Here is an 18,794-nt window from a genome sequence, read left to right as displayed (position 1 = left end):
CCACCTCCTCCTTTTTTCCTGGAGACCCTGCCTCTGAATTCCGAAATAGCGAGAGAACCTTCGGAGGCATCCGGACCCCACCGGTGACCTCGGGGCGGGTTCCCTCGAATCTTCTTCGGCCCTCAGTTTCCTCATCTGTAAAATGGGGATAGGGGGACTATGACCGATGTAAGTGTTCTGCGACGATCGATCATCCGTCTCTGGGATCATGTGAACAGAAAGGAGATGACTCACTTAAAGCCCCAAGCACGAGTCTGGGGCTTAGCAGAAAGCCCAAGAAATGCCTGGCATAACTTGGGGCTCCAGAATTCTAAGTCCAATCCTGAAGTGTCTTCCAACTCTCCCTGCCATCCCCAGCCTGCTCCCCTCTCATCCTTCCTGAGTCTTTCCCGGCCTGGGCTTTGCCCAAGCACCATGCTGCCAGCAGGCATCAGCACCTGCAAAATGCGTAAATGAAGAGAGCCAAAGCCGGGTTGCCAGCCAGGAACAGCCAGCCAGCAGAACTGGGCTTCTGGGATCTTCGCCACTCCCCTGAAACTCAGGGAGCCTCAGTTTCCTCACCTGCTAAAGGGACCTGGGCAGAGGATCCAGCTTGTGGCAAGAATTAGCTGAGACAATGCCTCTGACTGAACTACAATGTTCTAAGTGTGATGCATTTCTGCTACCCTCCTTTCTCTTCCAGTGATTATAAACACTATCCTCACATTAGGATTATAGGGGAAGCTTTTTTTTTTTAACATTGATGTCTGAGCTCTGTCCCAGTGATGCTGATTTAATTGGTCTGGGGTAGGGCTGGGCTTTGGTGGGCTTAAAACCACTCCATGTGAATTTAATGTGTGTCATAATCACTCGGAGGGTTTTTCAAACTACAGATTGCTGCACTGCATCCTCAGAACTTCTAATTCAGTAGATCAGGGGAGAGGCCCCAGAATTTGCATTTCAGTCCCATTCTCATGTGATGCCACTAGTCTGGGGACCATACTCAATGCTTAGAGGCACCGAGTGGGTGCATTAAAATGCTGAGTCTCTGGCCCCATCCCTAGAGATTGTGATTGCTTAGGGTACAAGAATATAATTTTAATAGGCAGCACCTGTGATTCTGACTTAAGCGTAACAAGGGCCACACTTTGAGAAACATTGTATAGATAAAAAAGGTTTCTACCATTCAGCAGGGCTGGAACTAGGGTGAAGCAAGCGCGGCACACAGAATGCAAAAGATAAGTGGGTTGAGGGGTGCATGGGTCGTTTAGTGGTTAGAATGCCCGCCTTCCATGTGGGAGACTGGGTTTGATTCCCGGACCATGCACCCCCCCCCAAAAAAAGATATGTAGGTTGGGTTGTGCGAATGCATTCTAGATCCTTTTCTTGCCTCATTCCAGTCCTGGTGCTGCTATTTAGTCCAGTTTGGCTGCCATGGGCAGTGAGAAGAGGGTGGTAAATAAATAGGTTTCAAAAGGTAGCCAATCCCTCTGGCAGTAGGCTGATGTCATGAGTTTCCAGGAAGGTTTTGGTGGCAGGTTCCGGTTCCCTAGAGTTAAACCTATTTATCCAGTGTTAATAATAATCAACAAGTAAGTCTTTACATCCATCTCAGTTAATCCCATACATGATCTCAGCTATATGTTTAGGACCATTCTATGAGCAAGATAACCATGGAAGTGTATTGAGGTTAATGTGTCCTAGATCACAAGGTTAACAAGTAAGAGAGTGGGAGCCAGATCCATATTATTTGACTGGATGGCCCATGTGGTTTAACTCCATGTGATACTGACATTCTCCAGTCCAATTCCCAGCATGCACCTGTTACCCAGCATTCACCTGTTACTAGCTTGTACCTGTTACCCAGCATGCACTGTTACCCAACATGCACCTGTACCCAGTATGCACCTGTTACCCAGCTTGCTCCTGTTCTCCTGGTGGAGCTGATCTGATCATGAACTGTTGATGGCAGGCTGTGTTCACTCCTGCTCATGCAATTCTGTGCACCCGGCTATAAGGCCTCCTGTCCTTTAAAAGTCCTCACCCGACCTAGTCTTCAAACCTCAACTCAAATCCCACCTCTCCCTAGATCACTACTCATAACTCCACTCACAAGGACCTTTCCCATCGTGAATCCCATCCCAAAGGACTTCTGGCCTTATTTGCTAGCCTAGCAGATGCCCTATTAGAATATAACTTCCATGAGGGCAGGGACCTGAGACTGTTCAGTTCACTGCTCCAGCCCCAGCCCCAGCACAGCGTCTGGCAGGTTTTAAGCACCTGATAAATATTTGTCCATGAAACGGACTTAGATTGACCAATTTTTTATTGGATGAAATTAAAAAACCACTTTTCTTGGCCTGTGGACTTGTGAAGCAGGCTTCCAGGGAATTTCTGATTGAATCAACCTGCAGCTTAGGCTGTCTCATTCTCTCCATCACCTAAACTGAATCAGGCACTCAATAAACACACACTGACTTGAAATTGAATTGCATTCTGCTGTCTCAGGTGAGAAGGACTTTTTTTGTCCCTGTGTCTCCATCACTGCTGGAAACCAGCCACAAGTGCTCACAGAACTCCCCTCTGGGTTGTTTCTCTGAGATAGCACCCCATCCTGCCTTTCCTTTGCTCAGTATTTCCAAAGTAGGGCCCACAACCTCAAGCCCCTGAGGGGCTGCTTCTCTATCACAGAACTGCCCTTTGGCTACTGTCTTTCATGTTAGATGCTGAAGCCCAGGGCACCCAGCCAATGCCTGGTGAATACTGAAGAGGAGCAAAAACAGGCTCTGCTGCCTTCAAAGTAAGACTTGCCCCAAGAGAGCTGACCGGGCACCAGCATAAGAAACCTGACACTCCAGGATTCCAGTCTCCTCTGGACTTTTTGGTATACCTATTCTATCCTTTCAACATTGCCTTTTTTCCATCACTCTGACCTCAATAGTTTATAAGCTCATGAATTCTTTGCCAGCAACTCATTTAAAAATCTTCTTATCTTGTCTGCTCAGAGGAAGGGAGAAAAGAAAGCATTACTGTGATTTTTTGGAAAGACTTGGAGATGAGAAGAACCCTAGGAGAGGGTAGAAAATGCTGAGGGGAAAAAAATTGTATTCTTATATATATATATATAAAAGAATGATGTTCCATTGTATATAGCTTTATTCTGAAGCTATTTGTCATGACTAAAACTTAGAGGCTTGAGGAGCTTATGGTTTAGTGAAGTGGTCCTTAGACTTTGCTGAACATCAGAATCATATGGGGAGCCTGGTAAAATTGCAAAGGCCCAGATTTCACCCCCAGAGTTTTGTTCTGTAGGTTTTGGGTAGGGCGTGGGCATCTGCATTCTAAATACATTCCCCTGGAAATGTGGGTGCATGCTCTGTTTGATAATCCCTGGTCGGATGGCCTTAGGTGAAGAGCAGGGAAACGGGGACTCAAAGAGGGTGGTGGCCATCTAAATCTTCACTATGGCATGAGAAGTGAAGGTTTGTGGGGTGGGACTGGAGGGTCTGGAAGGGAAGAGAAAGCTTAGATAGACTTTTTTTTTTTCTTACCGTATGATCATTCCATTCTTGGTATATAATCAATAACTCACAATATCATCACATAGTTGCATATTCATCACCATGATCACTTCTTAGAACATTTGCACCAATCCAGAAAAAGAAATAAAAAGAAAAATACTCATACATACCATACCCCCTCCTCTCCCCCTCACTGCTTACCAGCATTTCAATCTACTAAATTTATTTTAACATTTGTTCCCCATATTATTTATTTATTTTTAATCCATATGTTTTCCTCATCTGTCCATAGGTAGATAAAAGGAGAATCAGGCACAAGGTTTTCACAATCACACAGTCACACTGTGAAAGCTATATATCATCATACAATCATCTGCAAGAAACATAGCTACTGGAACACAGCTCTGCATTTTCAGGCACTTCCCTCCAGCCTCTCTATTATGCCTTAACTGAAAAGGTGATATTAGATAGACTTTTTGCAGTGTCAAGCCAACAAGTCAACTTTGGAAGGGTGTTGGGCCTAGAACCAAATAGGAGATGGAGAACATAATGTGTACTGTCTCTGAGACAGTAAAGTGAGAACTGGTGAAGAAGGTAGTGATCCAGGACTGAAATGGGAGTTTGGTTGGGGGAGAGGTTCGGCCTAAGTGGACAGTATGGTCTATGGAAAAGGCCTGGCTTAGGATTCCGCAGAGCTGAATTCCCAGCCTGGATCTGCCAATAAATTACTGTAAGACTCTGGCTCTGGTGTGTAAACCTTATGGCCCTTAGTGTCTTCATCTGTAAAGGGGATGGGCTTGGAACAGGTAGCAAATGTTTTCTGTAAAGGGCCAGATAGTAAATCTGTTAGGCATTATGAGCCATAGGTCTCTGTTGAGTTAACTCCTTAACTCTGTCATTGTAGTGAGAAAGGAGCCACAGACAATACATAAAAAATTAGTGTGGTCATGCTCTAGTAACATTTTATTTACAAAATCAGACAGTGGGCAGGCCACGGTGGCTCAGCAGGCAGACTTCTCAACTATCATGCCAGAGACCCCGGCTGGGTTCCTGGTATCTGCCCATGTAAATTGAAAGTATATAAATAAATAAATAAATAAAAACAATCAGACAGCAGGTGATATTTGGTTGATCCCTGATCTGTTTTTTTTTTTTCCAACTGTAAAATTTTTTTATTCTGTTGGAACAGTCAGTTGCCTTGGGGTTTTCGGAGGCTCTAGTGTGTGGTGTAGGGAAGAAAGGAAGAAGTGTGGGAAGGTCTTGGTGATGCACACTAAGGTTTTGGGGGTGACGGAATGATAGGGCTGTCTCCTAAAGAGGTTGCAGCTAGATTTGGGGAATACTGAGTTCCAGGAAAATGCAGAAACAACAATTTGAAGGAGAAAGCTCAATATCTGACCGTGGGTGCATAACTGGAGGAATGTTGTCTATATATTTTAGTTTTCAGCCAATAATCCTTTAGGGAGCACACACATTCCAGATATGCTTCCAGAGGCTAGGATACAGTAGAAAATAGGACTCACGAGGTCCTTGCTCGCATAGCACTTACTGTTTAACAGTAGAGACAGGTAAGAAATACATAAAGCAACAAATAATAAAGTAATTACAAATTGGTATCAGCAACACAATTCTGAGATAGAGAAGAAACAGCATTGTGGTGGGGTTGCTGGGAAGGCTTTTTTGAGGTGGTGAAAAAATGTCAAATATGTGAATGTGTGTGTGAGAAAAGAAGGATGTTCCAGGCAGCAAGAACAGGCTGTGCAAAAGCCCTGAGGCAGAGAAGACCTTTACAGCTCACCTAGGATTTTCACATGCATCATCTTCTATTTGGCTCTCCAGGCAATCTGCAGAATCCCAGTGGAGATGGGGTGGCCAGGACATGTGTGAGGAGAAATCAGTTTGGTAAGTCAAACAGTGACCTCCAAGGATATACAGGTCCTAATCTCCGGAATCTGTAAATGTGATCTTATTTGGAAAAAGAAACTTAGTAGATGTGAATTAAGTTAAGGATCTTGAGATGGGGAGATAATCCGCATCAGGTGGGGCCTATATGTAGCCACAGTGTCCCGGTAAAACAGAGGTGGAGAAGTAGATGCAGAAGTAGACAATGTGACACTGAAGCAAGATGCTACCCTGCTGGCTTTGAAGATAGAGGAAGGGGCCATGAGCCAAGGAAGGTAGCCGTAGAAGGTGGGAAAAGCAAGGAAATGGATTTTCTTTTCAGGGCCTCTAGAAGAAACCAGCACTGACGATACCTTGATACTGGCCCAGTAAAACTGATTTCAGACTTCTAGCCTCCAGAACTGTGAGAGAATAAAAGTGTGTTTTTTTATGTGTTAGAACAGCCATAGGAAACTAATGCAACCGTGAAACCAGGGTACTGAAAGTTTCATTGCGGGTGAAGTTGGAAACATGGTGGCAAAAGAAAAAAATGTGGACCAAGTATTAAAACTAGGAGGCAAGGCATCCACAGGTCTCTAGAATGTGTCTCAGGCTCCTGAACTCCCTTGTTCCTCAGGTCAGAAACAGTACCGTGGTTTAATGTTTTGAAGGAAACATGAGTAATGGGTCCCCAACCTGAAATCTTGCCCTTAAGGTGTCAGTCTATGGTGGAGGAGCTTAACTTGAAGCCCAGACTCTTTAGAGAGCTGATGGTTTGGGGCTCATTCCTTGCAAATGAGTGACAATGGAGGATGAGTTCAAAGCCATTTGGAAGCCATATAGGGCAGTAGTTAGGAGCACAGGTTTTGGAGAGAGACTGACCAGGAGTTGGATTCTAGCTCTGTGACCTTGAGCAAGTTATTTCAATTGTTGTTGCCTCCATTTCCGCATTCAGAAAAGGGGGATAAGTACCAACTTCAGAAGGGTGTGGTGGACTGAATAATGGCCCCCCAAAGATATCTAGTCCTAATCCTCAAAATCTGTGAATATATTACCTTATATTGGCAAAAGGGATCTTGACCAGGGGGATTATCCTGAATCATCCAGATGGTCCCTAAATGTAATCACAAGGGTTCTTACAAGAGAGAGGCAAGAGTCAAAGGAAGAGATGTGATGACAGAAGCAAGAAGTTGGAGTGATGCAAGGAAGGCACCATGAGCCAAGGAATGCAGGCAACCTCTAGAAGCTAGAAAAGGCATGGGAATGGATTTTTCCCCAGAGCCTCCAGAGGGAAGCAGCCCTGGTGACAGTTTGACTTTAGCCCAGTGACAATGATTAGCTCAGTGATTTAGGACTTTGGGCCTCCAAAAAAAATTTGTGTTTCCAGCCTCCAAGTTAGTGTTATTTTGTTATAGCAGCCATAGGAAACTAATACATAAGGTTACTGTAAGGACTAAATGAGATGATGTACATGGCCTGGTGCCTGGTTAGTGCTCAGAAATAGCTGTAATCATAATCATCACCAACATTGTTTTTTGCATCACCCAATCTCTCCTCTGCCAAATGGAGGCAAGGGCTCTGTGTAGAGATGGATGGATGGATGCAGAGGAATGCTCCTGCCTTCTCTTCTTGAATCAGTGCTAACGTCTGCAGTTGCTACAGCCTTTCGTTATGAATTCCTTGGCCCTGACTTTTCATCTTTGTAGTTGTTCACTGATTCTTTCTTAGGCTGGAGAGGAATTTAGATTTTCAACTGTGGTTTAGGAAGCTTATAATTCCCAAGATACAGGGAGCAAAGGAAAAGCAGGTAAATTGATAGTAGATAATATTCAGTGCTGCTTTCTAGAACAATATTTATTGCAATCTCACTGTGTCTGTAGGCATGAGAACCAGGGATATGGCAGAGGTAAGAGATGGTGGCAGCTGGTTACTATAGTGACAGCCCTTCTGAGCAAGGAGTGGTTAGACAGCCCATAGGTGGTTCCTACAGACGGTCTGGAGAGGAAGGGGCCAACAGTGTATTTTACCTCTGTGCTTCCTGAGTATTACTGTGCCTAAAATCACCTGGAATCTTGTCAAAGTGTCGATTCTGATTCAGTAGGCCAGCCTAGGAGATTCTGTGTCTCTATCAAGTTCCCAGGGGATGATGTGGCTGTGGGACTATGGACCATATTTTGAGTATCCAGCCCCTTGGGAGCATCATAGCACAAGCCAGAAACCGGGGAAGGGGAATCCCATTACTGTGTTTAAGGGGGGAAAAAGTTGGGCCAGAAATGAGAGAGCTTCAGGGTGCAGTCAGAGGTCCAGGAGGCAATGGAATGGAAGAAGGAACATCTTTATCTCCAGACCTCCTGACTTAAGCCCAGGGCTGGTGTGTCTGATTGGCCAAGCCTAGTTACGAGCCTGTGGCCAAGCTGCAAGGGAGACTGGGAAGGGAGAGAAGTGTATGGCAATTTTAGCTTGTATCATGGGTAGTGGGTTCTGCCTCCCAACAAGACTCAATATGGGGAAATATTAAAACATAGAAAAGGGGAGCAGATGCTATAAGTGACAAACAACAATAGCTAACAGTTCTAGAGAGCTAGGAAGTAGTCTCGTTTAGTCTTCCACCAATCCTGTGAGACAGCATCTTTTGGTCTTTTGGGAGTGCGTTCTGAACCAAACAGACATCTTGTCAGCTGGCTAATAGGTACTGTGTACTCATAGTACCTATGAATCATGCCAGGAATATGAACACTTACAAAATACACCTGCAGTGGGGTTCAATGCCAGGCAGGGATGTAGCCTCCTCTTTCTACCACTGATTCTGCTGTCTCCACTACCGGGCAGTGCTGTCTCCACTGCCGGGCACAGTCGCCTGAGGCAAGAAGGAAGCACGGGGCACTGAATCAAACCAAGGACAACTTCCCAATAGCTCGAGTGGGCAGACACAACCACTGGGAACCATGAAACAAAGGCATCGTGGGTAAGAGTCAATGCTTTCAGAGAAAAGTAAGTCATTTTGTACCGCAAGGACTAGTCCTTTGCAGTGTGAAAGTCAGTCCTATTTATGGGGTGGTTCAATAAATTCACTGACATGGGGCAAGTGCCAAGGGGCACTGGGTGAGGAGGTGATTTCTGCTAATAGTGTGAGCGGGCGTCTGTGACTGACCATGGAACCTCCTTTGGCTCTCCCATCACACGTCCTAAGGAAGGTGACCTGGCGGGTGGAAAAGTTCTAAACAGAATGCTAAGGTGCCAACAGATTCAGGCAGAGCAAAGATGATTTAAGAATAACAGCAGTCTCCCCTGTGCTTACAAACGGATTTGTCACCACCCCCGTGGCCTTCATCTATCCCCCTGCCCTCCACCATCCTGGAGTTCTGGAGGAGCCCTTCTCTGCCCTGCCGTCTTCTGCTTCCCCGGGGATATGGCGCTATCATTATCGCACTGCAGTCCTTAATTGCAACTTCCATCTCCTGATTTCCCATCAGGATTTAAGCCTTCAGCTTGTTCCAGTCACTTGCAATTTAAGTGAGACATTAGCAAAAATGATCAAGTGAAAGAATTCACGACCCTTGCCCCACTTAAGGGGGCCAGCTTTTTTTCGTTTATTTTAAGCTTTTTGTTGTTGTTGTTGGTAGTGGTTTTTGTTTTTTTTCAATTTTCTTTTGGGGGCTAGCTTTTGAGCCACTTCTGTAGATGGGGCAATGGGGGGGGGGGCGGCAATGGGGAAGGGAAAAGTTGAGAAAAGATAGTTGTTGTGCCATGAAAAATCATGGAGAGACTCTATGGTGAAATCTGGAAGATGGAAGAAAGGAACTGAGGGCAAGTATTCTGTGAGCGATTGAGGACAGTGAGGATTAAGGAGTTTGGGGAAAACAACCAAGGTAAGAGGGGGCAGATTTGGAAAGAAAACTATTGGATGAGATTAAAGAAGTTTTTCTTTGTGTTGGGTAATGTTGTTCCCCCATCCCAGCCCTTCTAATGTCTTTTCAAGAGACTTCTTCCAGAAGAACTTGAATCAATACTCTTCAGAGCATGGTTTATTTTTGAAGGGGGAGTTCGAATTATAATTCTTTTAGATTTGATATATTCTTGAGCAGAATTTGAGTGGAAGCAGGAGGGCACTGATTTACTAAAAGCAAGCAAGCAAATGAAAAAAGCCTGTCTCCACTTCCCTACCCTCCCAGTCCCATCCACCACACTCCACCTTTTGCTCCCATCACTTGACTTAAACAGCTCTTGCCAAGGTCACCAACTTCGATCGTTTTGCTAAGCCCATTGGTGGTTTTTTTCAGACCCTCTTTGATTTGAATTGTCTATTGGATTCCACAGTTCTTTGAAATGTTTTCAGTGCTCCCTTCTCACTTGCCATCCTCTCTAGTCCATACTCCCTATCTTCCGTGGTGGTGCATGGCAACCCAGCTAAAGACAAATTTTCTCAACTTCCTTGTGGCTTGGGGTGGCCAGGTGGGCATGTCCTGGCCAAGTAGGATGCACGTGGAATATCCTTCAAAGGGAGGGGTGCGCCTGCCTCTTCCCCTCTCTCTTCTCACTAGCTAGAAAGTGGGCATGGTGGTAAGGGCAGCTGCCATAGGGATGGCAGAGCAACCATTTAGAAGGGATCTGGGTCTGTGCCACCGTGGAGTTGCCACATTGTCTCTGATACAGTTTCTGGACTGTTAAGTCTGGTGAGAGAAAGACAGTTCTTTCTTAAGATACTATGATGCAGTATGGAGAATGGATTGGAAAGAAAAAGAGGTAGAACAGCCAGTTAGGAGGTTGCTGCCATTATCTTTGTGAGCAAAAACTGGTAGTGATGATGGGAGCAGAAAAGTGGAAAGATTCAAGATTTATAGTGGAGCTTGATATGACCGGACATGAATCTGCCACTTTTCTCTGTTATCAACACCACCAGCACTATTGTTCATTTGGACTGTGGCAGCTGCTGCCTCTCATTCCAGCCTTGACCTTTCAAGTCCCTTCTCCATCAAACTCACAACACTCCCATGACATGCTATGTGCTAGTCATCCCCTGAACATACTATCCCATCTTTTGCTTCCCAGTCTTTGGAAATGTCATTCCTTCTCCTAACATGCTCTTTGTTCAACCCATACCCCCATTCCTGCCTGTATCTTTTCTTCCTGGTTGGTTCTCACTTGCTCTTCCAGCCTAAACTTCCACACCACCACCTCAGGGAAAGCTTTCGGCGGGGAAACATCCCTACTGAGGCTGGGTGTGAAGTCCCATCTTCTGGGCTCCCTTCATCCCCCTCACACTGGGTTGTAATGGTGTCTCCTTGTCTGCCCCTTCATTGTGAGTTCCTTCAGGGCAGTGAAGGAGCTGCAGGTCATAGCCACACACACAGTTCCTGACACATAGTAGACACCCCATAAACACTCATTGAATAAATGAATGAATAAGTAAAGAGTAATCAACATTACTGTATTCTCTCAATGAACATGCATCAAGTACCCACAGCTTTGGGGCTCGACCAGCTGGGGTTAGTTTCCCAGATCCTTCACTTAATAACTGTTTGACCTAGATGAGTTACACTTTGCCTCAGTTTCCTCACAAGTAAATTCCACTGTTGTGAGATCAAATGAGTTAATATATGCAAATCTTTTAGCGTAGTGCCTGGCACATAGTAAACATTCAATAAATATGGGCTATTATGATGACTTTGCTTTCAAGGAACTTACCACCTGGTTAGGTAGATGAAACTTAAAAATAAGCAATCATAATACAAGGTGGTTGTTAATTAAATACCACAAGAAGCACATATTGAATGCTATACTTCCTTCCTTCCTTCCTTTGCTGCTTAACATTTATTGATTGCTTACTATGTGCCAGGAACTGTGCCAGTCCTGGGGATACCAAAATGAATGTGACCGTACCCCTCAATGAGTACCAGTCTAGATACTCTGTTAACTAATAGAGACATCTAGACATCTTTGGGGAGCCTGAGAATCACTTGGGGAGCTGGTCCCTGCCTGTATGCTTGGTGTATTACTTTCTTGTGGCTGCTGTAACACATCACCACTTGGTGGCTTAAGCCAACTGAAATTTATTCTCTGATAGTTCTGGGGACCAGAAGTCCTAAACTCCCTCTGGTGGTTTAGCGGAGAATGCTTCCTTGCCTCTTTGAACTTCCAATGGCTGCTGGCAATCCTTGGCTTACTGCTGCATCATTCTGTTCTCTGCTTCCATCTTCACATGACCTTCTCCTCTGCTGTATGTGCCAAATCTCTTCCTGCCTTCCTCTTATAAAGATGTCTGCAGTTGAATTTTTAAGGCCCAATTGATTATCCAAAATCATCTCCCCACATCAAGATCCTTCACATAATCAGTTCTTCAAAGAATCCCTTTGCCTTATAAGGCAACATTACAGGTTTCACAGAGTAGGACATGGTAATTTTGAGGACCATTATTCAGCCAACTGTACTTGGCATCTGCATCTTTTTTTTTTTCAAACAATATACTTTTTAAAACTTTTTTTTTTTTTTTTTTTTTTTTTTTAAACATTTTCTTGTTTTATTGTATTCTGTTTCTCCGTTTTTGTTACATGGGCTGGGGCCGGGAATCGAACCGAGGTCCTCCGGCATAGCAGGCAAGCACTTTGCCCGCTGAGCCACCGCGGCCCGCCAAAACTTTTTTTATTAATTAAAAAAATTAACAAACACATTAAGATATCATTCCATTCTACATATACAACCAGTAATTCTTAATATCATCACATAATTGCATATTCATCATTTCTTAGTACATTTGCATTGATTTAGAAAAAGAAATAAAGACTACAGAAAAAGAAATAGAATGATAATAGAGAAAAAAAGATTATACATATCATACCCCTTACCCCTCGCTTTCATTTACCACTAGCATTTCAAACTAATTTATTTTAACATTTGTTCCCTCTATTATTTATTTTTATTCCATATGTTCTACTCATCTGTTGATATAGTAGCTAAAAGGAGCATCAGACACAAGGTTTTCACATTCACAGAGTCTCATTGTGAAAGCTATATCACTGTTCAATCATCATCAAGAAACACGGCTACTGGAACACAGTTCTACATTTTCAGGCAGTTCCTTCCAGCCTCTCCGCTACATCTTGAATAACAAGGTGATATCTACTTAATGCATAAGAATAACCTCCAGGATAACCTCTTGACTCTGTTTGGAATCTCTCAGCCATTGACACTTAGTCTCATTTCACTCTTCCCCCTTTGGTCAAGAAGGTTCTCTCAGTCCCTTGATGTTAATTCTCAGCTCATTCTAGGGTTTTTCTCAGTCCTTTGATTCTGCATCTTTTTTAAAAAGCAGTTTTGTTGCGATACATCCACATACCATATTATCCATCTCATGTGTACAGTCAATGGCTCTTAGTATAATCACAGAGTTGTGTTCATTACTACAATCCATTTTAAAAAATTTTCATTATTCCAAAAAGAAAAACTCCATACCCCTAAGCAGTCACCTCTCAATCCCTCTATCCTTCCCCAGCCCTATGTAACCACTAATCTAAGTCTGTCTCTATGAATTTATTTATATTTTATATAATTATATTGTATATAATATTTATATATTATATATATAAAGTATGATTATATAAATACTTTGTGTCTGCTTTCTTCACTTAGCATAATTGTTTAAAAATTTTTATTTTTAATTTATAATTATAAAAATAATTTTAAAAATTATTATTTTCTTCTTTTTAAATTAGAGAGGTTGAAGGTTTACAGAAAAGTCATGTAAAAAATACAATGTTCCTATATATCCCCCCATTATTGACACCTGGCATTAGTGTGGTTCCTTTGTTACAATTGCTTGAAAGAATATTAAAATCTTACAGTGCTAGCTATACTCCATAGTTATATTGGGTGCATTTTTCCCATATGTCATCTTATTATTAACACTTTCTAATAGTATCATACATTTGTTATAATTCATGAAAGAAATTCTTATATTTGTACTATGACTACAGTCATTGCCCACAACAGGGTTTACTCTGTTTAACAGTCCCATGCTTTATCTTCTAACTTTACTTCTAGTAAAATAAACAACCCCAAACTTCCCCTTTTAACCACCTTCACCAACATAATTAAGTGCTGTTAATTATGCTCATAATATTATGCTAGTATCACCACTGCCCATTTCCAAACATTTCCAATCAGCCTAAAGAGAAATTCTGTACAAAATAAGCAACCACTCCTCCTTCTCTACTCTCATTCTATCTCCTGATAACCTATATTCTAAATTCCGACTCTTATGAGTTTACTTATAATTAGTTCATATCAGTGAGATCGTACTATATTTGTCCTTTTGTATCTGGCTTGTTTTGCTCAACATAATGTCCTCAAGGCTCCTCTATGTTGTCCCATGCATCAGGACTTCATTCCTTCTTACTGCTGAATAATATTCGATCATATGTATATACCACATTTTATTTATCCATTCATCGGTTGATGGACACTGGGTTGCTTCCATCTTTTGGCAATTGTGAAAAATGCCACTATGAATATGGGTGGGCAAACCGAAAGTCCCTGTTTTCAGTTCTTCTGGGCATATACTTAGTAGAGGGTTTGCCAGATCATATGCCAATTCTATATTTAGCTTCCTGAGGAACTGCTAAACTGTCTTCCAGAGTGGCTGCAACCATTTTTTCCTTAAAAAAAATTTTTTTTATATGCTATGGGTCACATTTCATTCTTTTTCCACGTGAGTATCCCCTTATTGCAGCACCATTTGTTGAATTTTTTTGTTTGTTTGGTTCTTTGGGAAGTGCATGGGCCAGGAATCGAACCCGGGTCTTCCACATGGCAGGCGAGAATTCTACCACTGAACTCCTTGCATCCCCCAACTGCAACCATCTTACATTCCACCAACACTTCTAGTTTTTTAAATACTGGCCGTTCTAGTACATGTGAAATGATATCTCATTGTGGTTTTGATTGTATTTCCCTAATAGCTAGGGATATTGAGCATCTTTTCATGTGCTTTTTAGCAATTTTTATTTCCTCTGTGAAAAAAATGTTTATTCACATTTTTTGCCCATTTTAAAAATTGGGTTATCTTTTTATTGTTGAATTGTTGGGTTTCTTTATATATTCTGGATATTAAATCCTTATCAGATACGTGGTTTCCAAATATTTTCTCCCATTGAGTAGACTGTTTTTTCACTTTTTTGACAAAGTCCTTTGAAGCACAAAAGTTTTTAATTTTGAGGAGGCCCCATTTATCTATTTCTTATTTCATTGCTTGTGCTTTTGGGTGTAAAGTCTAAGAACCCACTGCCTACCTGGAATCTGTATCTTACTCATTGTCTCTTTGCTAGCCTTCTGGCTACCCCAAAGCCTGGCATGGCTTAGAGGTGTGGAGGCCTCTGGGGCAGGAGCCTGATCTCAAGTGGGCTGGGATGATGGTGGGGCCCAGGGTATAAATGGCCCTTGGAGGGGAGCCAGGGCTTTAGAAGTGGGGAAGCCACAGACTGTTGAAGCTGCCACAGGACCCTCCTCACGGCCTTGGGTACAAGAGACAAACATCTGGGAGGCGGCAGAGGCTGCACAGCTCTACCATCCTGGGAGAAGCAGCTCTAGAAGCCTAAAGGGCCAGGTCCTGGCTTGGGCACAGCCAAGAGAGAAAGGCCAGGGATGGAATTCGGGGGTCCTCTGGAAAAAATCTACAAAAGGTATCACATGGGCTTTGCAAAGGAAACCCACCATGCCTCTGAATCTGGGGTAGGCTAGCTGTGGGATCTGGGGCAGGTTACTTAACTTCTTTGTGCCTCAGTTTCCTCATATGTGATATAGGGAGAATTATAAAGCTACCCTATTGGATTGCTGTGAAGAGTGAGTGAGAGTATCTCTGTAAAGTGCTATATGCATAGCAAATGCTCAAAAAAATTAGCTATTGTTTTTTTTAATAGCTTTGAGACAGAATTTATATATCATATCGTTCACTCAAAGTGTACAATTCAATGTTTTTTAGCTTATTCACAGATAAGTGCAATCATCACCACCATCAATTTTAGAACATTTCTATCAGCTCAGAAAGAAACCCTGAGCCCTTTAGCTATTTTCTCCTAGTCCTACGCAACCACCAATCTACCTTCTATCTGTACAGATTTTCCTATTCTGGATTTTCATATGAATGAAATTATATAATATGTGGTCTTTTGTGTCTGGCTTCTTTCACTTAGTGTAATGTTTCCAAAGTTCATCCATGCTGTAGCCTGTGTCAGTACCTCATTCCTCTTTATGGCCAAATAATCTTCCATTGTATGGATATGCTAATGTTGTGTATCCTGTTATCTGTTCATGAACCTTTGGGTTTTCTCCACCTTTTGGCTAATATAAGTAATACTGCTATAAACATTTGTGTACAGGTTTTTGTGTAGATAAATGTTTTCAAAAGTGAGCTAATACTGAGGGCTCATTACATGCTAGTTATGGTTCTGAGCATTTTTTCAATGGGCTCATTTGATAATGACAAGAACCATCATTTTTGTTTCCTAGTTGCTAAAACAAAGGTCATACAATGAGCTGGCTTAAACCGTGGAAATTTATTGGCTTATGGTTTTGAGGCTAGGAAGAGTCCAAAACTGAGGCATCATCAAGATGATGCTTTCTTCCCAAAGACTGTGGTGCTCTGGGACTGGCTGCTGGCAATCCTGGGTTCTTTGGCTTTTCTGTCACTTGACAATAAACATGGTGGCATCTTCTCCTTTTTCTTCCATGTTCCGTTGGCTTCCAGCTTCTGGCTGCCACCTGTGGCTTCTCCTTCCATGTCCAGTTTCCTTTGCTTAATAGGATTTCAGCCTTATTGGATTAAGGCCCACCCTTAATTCAGTTTGGGCCCACCTTAACTAATAACATCTTCAAAGGTCCTGTTTACAAATGGGTCCACAAGGACAGGAACAGGGGTTGGGATCTGACTGTGCCTTTTGTGGGGGACATGATTCAATCTACCACAATGAAAGTAAGTGCTGTTATCTTTCTTCCACAGATAACAAAACCGAGGCACAGAGAGGTTCTATAACTTGCCTAAGGGCACACAGTTAGTAGTAACAGTGTTGGGATACAGATGCAGGCAGTTTAACCCAGAACCAGGGCTATTAGCCATGTATTAGTTCATTTTCAGCAGAGATTCTATCATGTATGAAGGCCCAGAGGCAGGCTGGAGCATTTCGAGGGGCTCAGCCTCGTGTGACTGGAGCTGAGATGGAGAGAGAGAGCAAGGCAGGGAGGCAGATGGGTTGGAGAAAATGCTAGTGAGAGAGGCAGGGGAAGGATCATGTAGGGCCTGGTAAGGTCTCAAATAAAATGTAAGCCCCCAATACTTTAATTCTTCCTCAGTTAAAATTGTAGCTGAAAAAACGTAGACAACAAAATCAGAAAAGTTTCTGAAAAAAAAATATTGAGATTGGACTGACAAAAATACCTTTGAGAATACAAAACAATGGGTTTTGTATTTTGTTTACAAAATAACAGAGAATATTTTTATACTGTTAGCAGAGACTATTGCGTATCCCTTGGTATCTGTTATCCCCTTCTTCCTCAGTAATAAAAACTCAAGTCTCTAGCTGGGTTCAGGACTGCCTAGCATAAAAATGATATTTCTCTGTTTTCATTGCAGCTCGAAGACTAGTTCTTTCAATGAAGTATAAGCAGAAGTATCATGTAAGACTTCCAGGAAGGTCTTTGAAAGGAGGAGGCCCAAACTTCTCTGGCTTTCCTTCATTCTTCTGGCAAGAATGTGAACACGATGGCTGGCACTGAAGCAGCCAAACTGGACCATAAAGTGGGAGCCACATGTTGATGATGGTGGAGCATCAAAATAGAAGGACCTGAATCTCTGATGGTTGCCAAATGGCCGTACCTACCATGGATTCTTACCCCCAGACTTTGTTTATTTGAGAAATAAACTTCTATCTTGTTTAAAAACTTGCTATTTGCTTCTTTTTTCATTCAGATCTAATACTGACTGACACCCATAAAATTTTAGTTAAATCTGTATCCTTCTGTGTTTTACGTAAGACTCAGAGTTGGAGTACTGCAGTTCTGAAGGTCAGCATTGCTACATATGACAACTGTTAAAGAAATTGAAAAAGAGATCAGGCTTCAGAGATAAGAACAAAGCTGATCAGGTCAGGACTAAAGTAAATAAGAATATAGGGTTAAGGAAGACAATTGTCTGTATTTTAGAACTTCACCTACTGTAGAAGAGCAAAGGAGGTTTATTTTGTCCAGAATCTAAATTTTGTGTAGCACATAATCTAACTCAATCTGTATGGCTAAGTCATTTAAGCAACCCAATCCCATGAAGCCAGAATGTAATTCTGTACAGATTAATGTAATGCCCAGATACATCCCAGAGTATGTTGAGCAGATTATTGAAAAGTATTGGCAAAGTCCCAATACTTTTCTTTTTTTTTTTCTCCCCTGAGGGACGGGGAGAAAAAATATGGAACTATTAAACTTTACCACTGGGGAAATCCCTGATACTGTTCCAACATTGGGGACTCCCAAGTCAACAGGCCAAGCCCTTGATCTTGAGGCTTGCTCTGGTGAAGCTTATTTATGTAGCAGAGAAGCTTAGCCTATCTATAGTTATGTCTAAGAGTTACTTCCAGAGAACCTCTTTTTCGCTTAGATGTGGCCTCTTCCTCTCTAAGCTTAAGCCTGCAAGAAAAATCATTACCCTCCCCTCTACGTGGGAAATATGAAGGGTGAACGTCTCCCTGGCAATATGGGATATGACTCTCAGGGTGAAGCCTGGCTCTGGCACTGTGGGACTGGCAATGCCTTCCAGACCAAAAAGGGGAAAAGAAGTGTAAAAAACAAGGTACCAGTAGCTGAGAGAGTTCAAATAGAGTCGAGAGGCTACTCTGGGGGCTACTCTTACGCAAGCTTCAGCTAGATATTGTATTTACCATGGTCTGCCAAGCCCCAACCAAAACCATTCCTGCCAACCCTAAAGAACACCTAGGGCTCTATCTGAGATTCTACAAACATTTCATGCACTATGATTACTTTCCAGAAACCTACAACCTTCAGATGAGTTCCTAGGCCAGATAAGTTCTAACACCCAGAGACCCCAGCCTCTCCAGAACATCAACTAGTTCCATTCCCCATCCCATATTATTGACAGCTCTTTCCAACATGAAAAAGTTGGGTATATCCCAAATACCTCTAAAGATTGGGAGAAGGATCAAAGGAGAAAGAGGAGTTATAATGGAGAGGTGGGTTTAACAATTGAGTATGACTGCTGAATCACTATATTGATATTTCTTTTAATCTTCAGTGTCTTGGAGGAGCTATTAAGAAAAACCTGAAATTGTGGAATTGTAATCCATACCAAAGTCTGAAATCTGTTCTATAACTAATTGTTAGGGTGTGCTTTGGAATTTATTGCTTTTTTTTTGTATG

General features: G+C 42.5%; 1 protein-coding gene and 1 long non-coding RNA gene across 6 annotated transcripts in view; one reads left to right on the top strand and one right to left on the bottom strand.

The window, feature by feature from the left end:
* Nucleotides 1-18,794, bottom strand: part of ABTB3 (ankyrin repeat and BTB domain containing 3) — a 337,545-nt gene that overhangs the window by 71,282 nt on the left and 247,469 nt on the right. The window contains exon 1 of one of the 3 annotated variants that reach the window (XM_077168629.1): nt 32-2,141. The exons of the other annotated variants lie outside the window; for them this stretch is intronic. Within the exon in view, the coding sequence (XP_077024744.1) occupies nt 32-210 (179 nt within the window). The 5' untranslated portion in view covers nt 211-2,141. Of the gene's footprint in view, nt 1-31; nt 2,142-18,794 lie in introns of those variants that run through there. 3 annotated transcript variants of the gene reach the window in all.
* On the top strand, nt 691-17,295 carry LOC143690891 (uncharacterized). 3 transcript variants are annotated; one of them, XR_013179251.1, is made up of 5 exons: nt 691-2,487; nt 2,703-2,863; nt 5,340-5,402; nt 8,211-8,372; nt 17,002-17,295. It is a non-coding gene; the product is annotated as an uncharacterized LOC143690891 (long non-coding RNA). The 3 variants fall into 3 exon arrangements; XR_013179252.1 differs by having other exon boundaries at nt 1,299-2,487; nt 8,211-8,346; XR_013179250.1 differs by lacking the exon at nt 8,211-8,372 and having other exon boundaries at nt 1,332-2,487.

Source organism: Tamandua tetradactyla, chromosome 7 (genome assembly GCF_023851605.1).
Source record: "Tamandua tetradactyla isolate mTamTet1 chromosome 7, mTamTet1.pri, whole genome shotgun sequence".
Taxonomy (NCBI): domain Eukaryota; kingdom Metazoa; phylum Chordata; class Mammalia; order Pilosa; family Myrmecophagidae; genus Tamandua; species Tamandua tetradactyla.
This window is presented reverse-complemented; position numbering and strand designations above follow the sequence as displayed.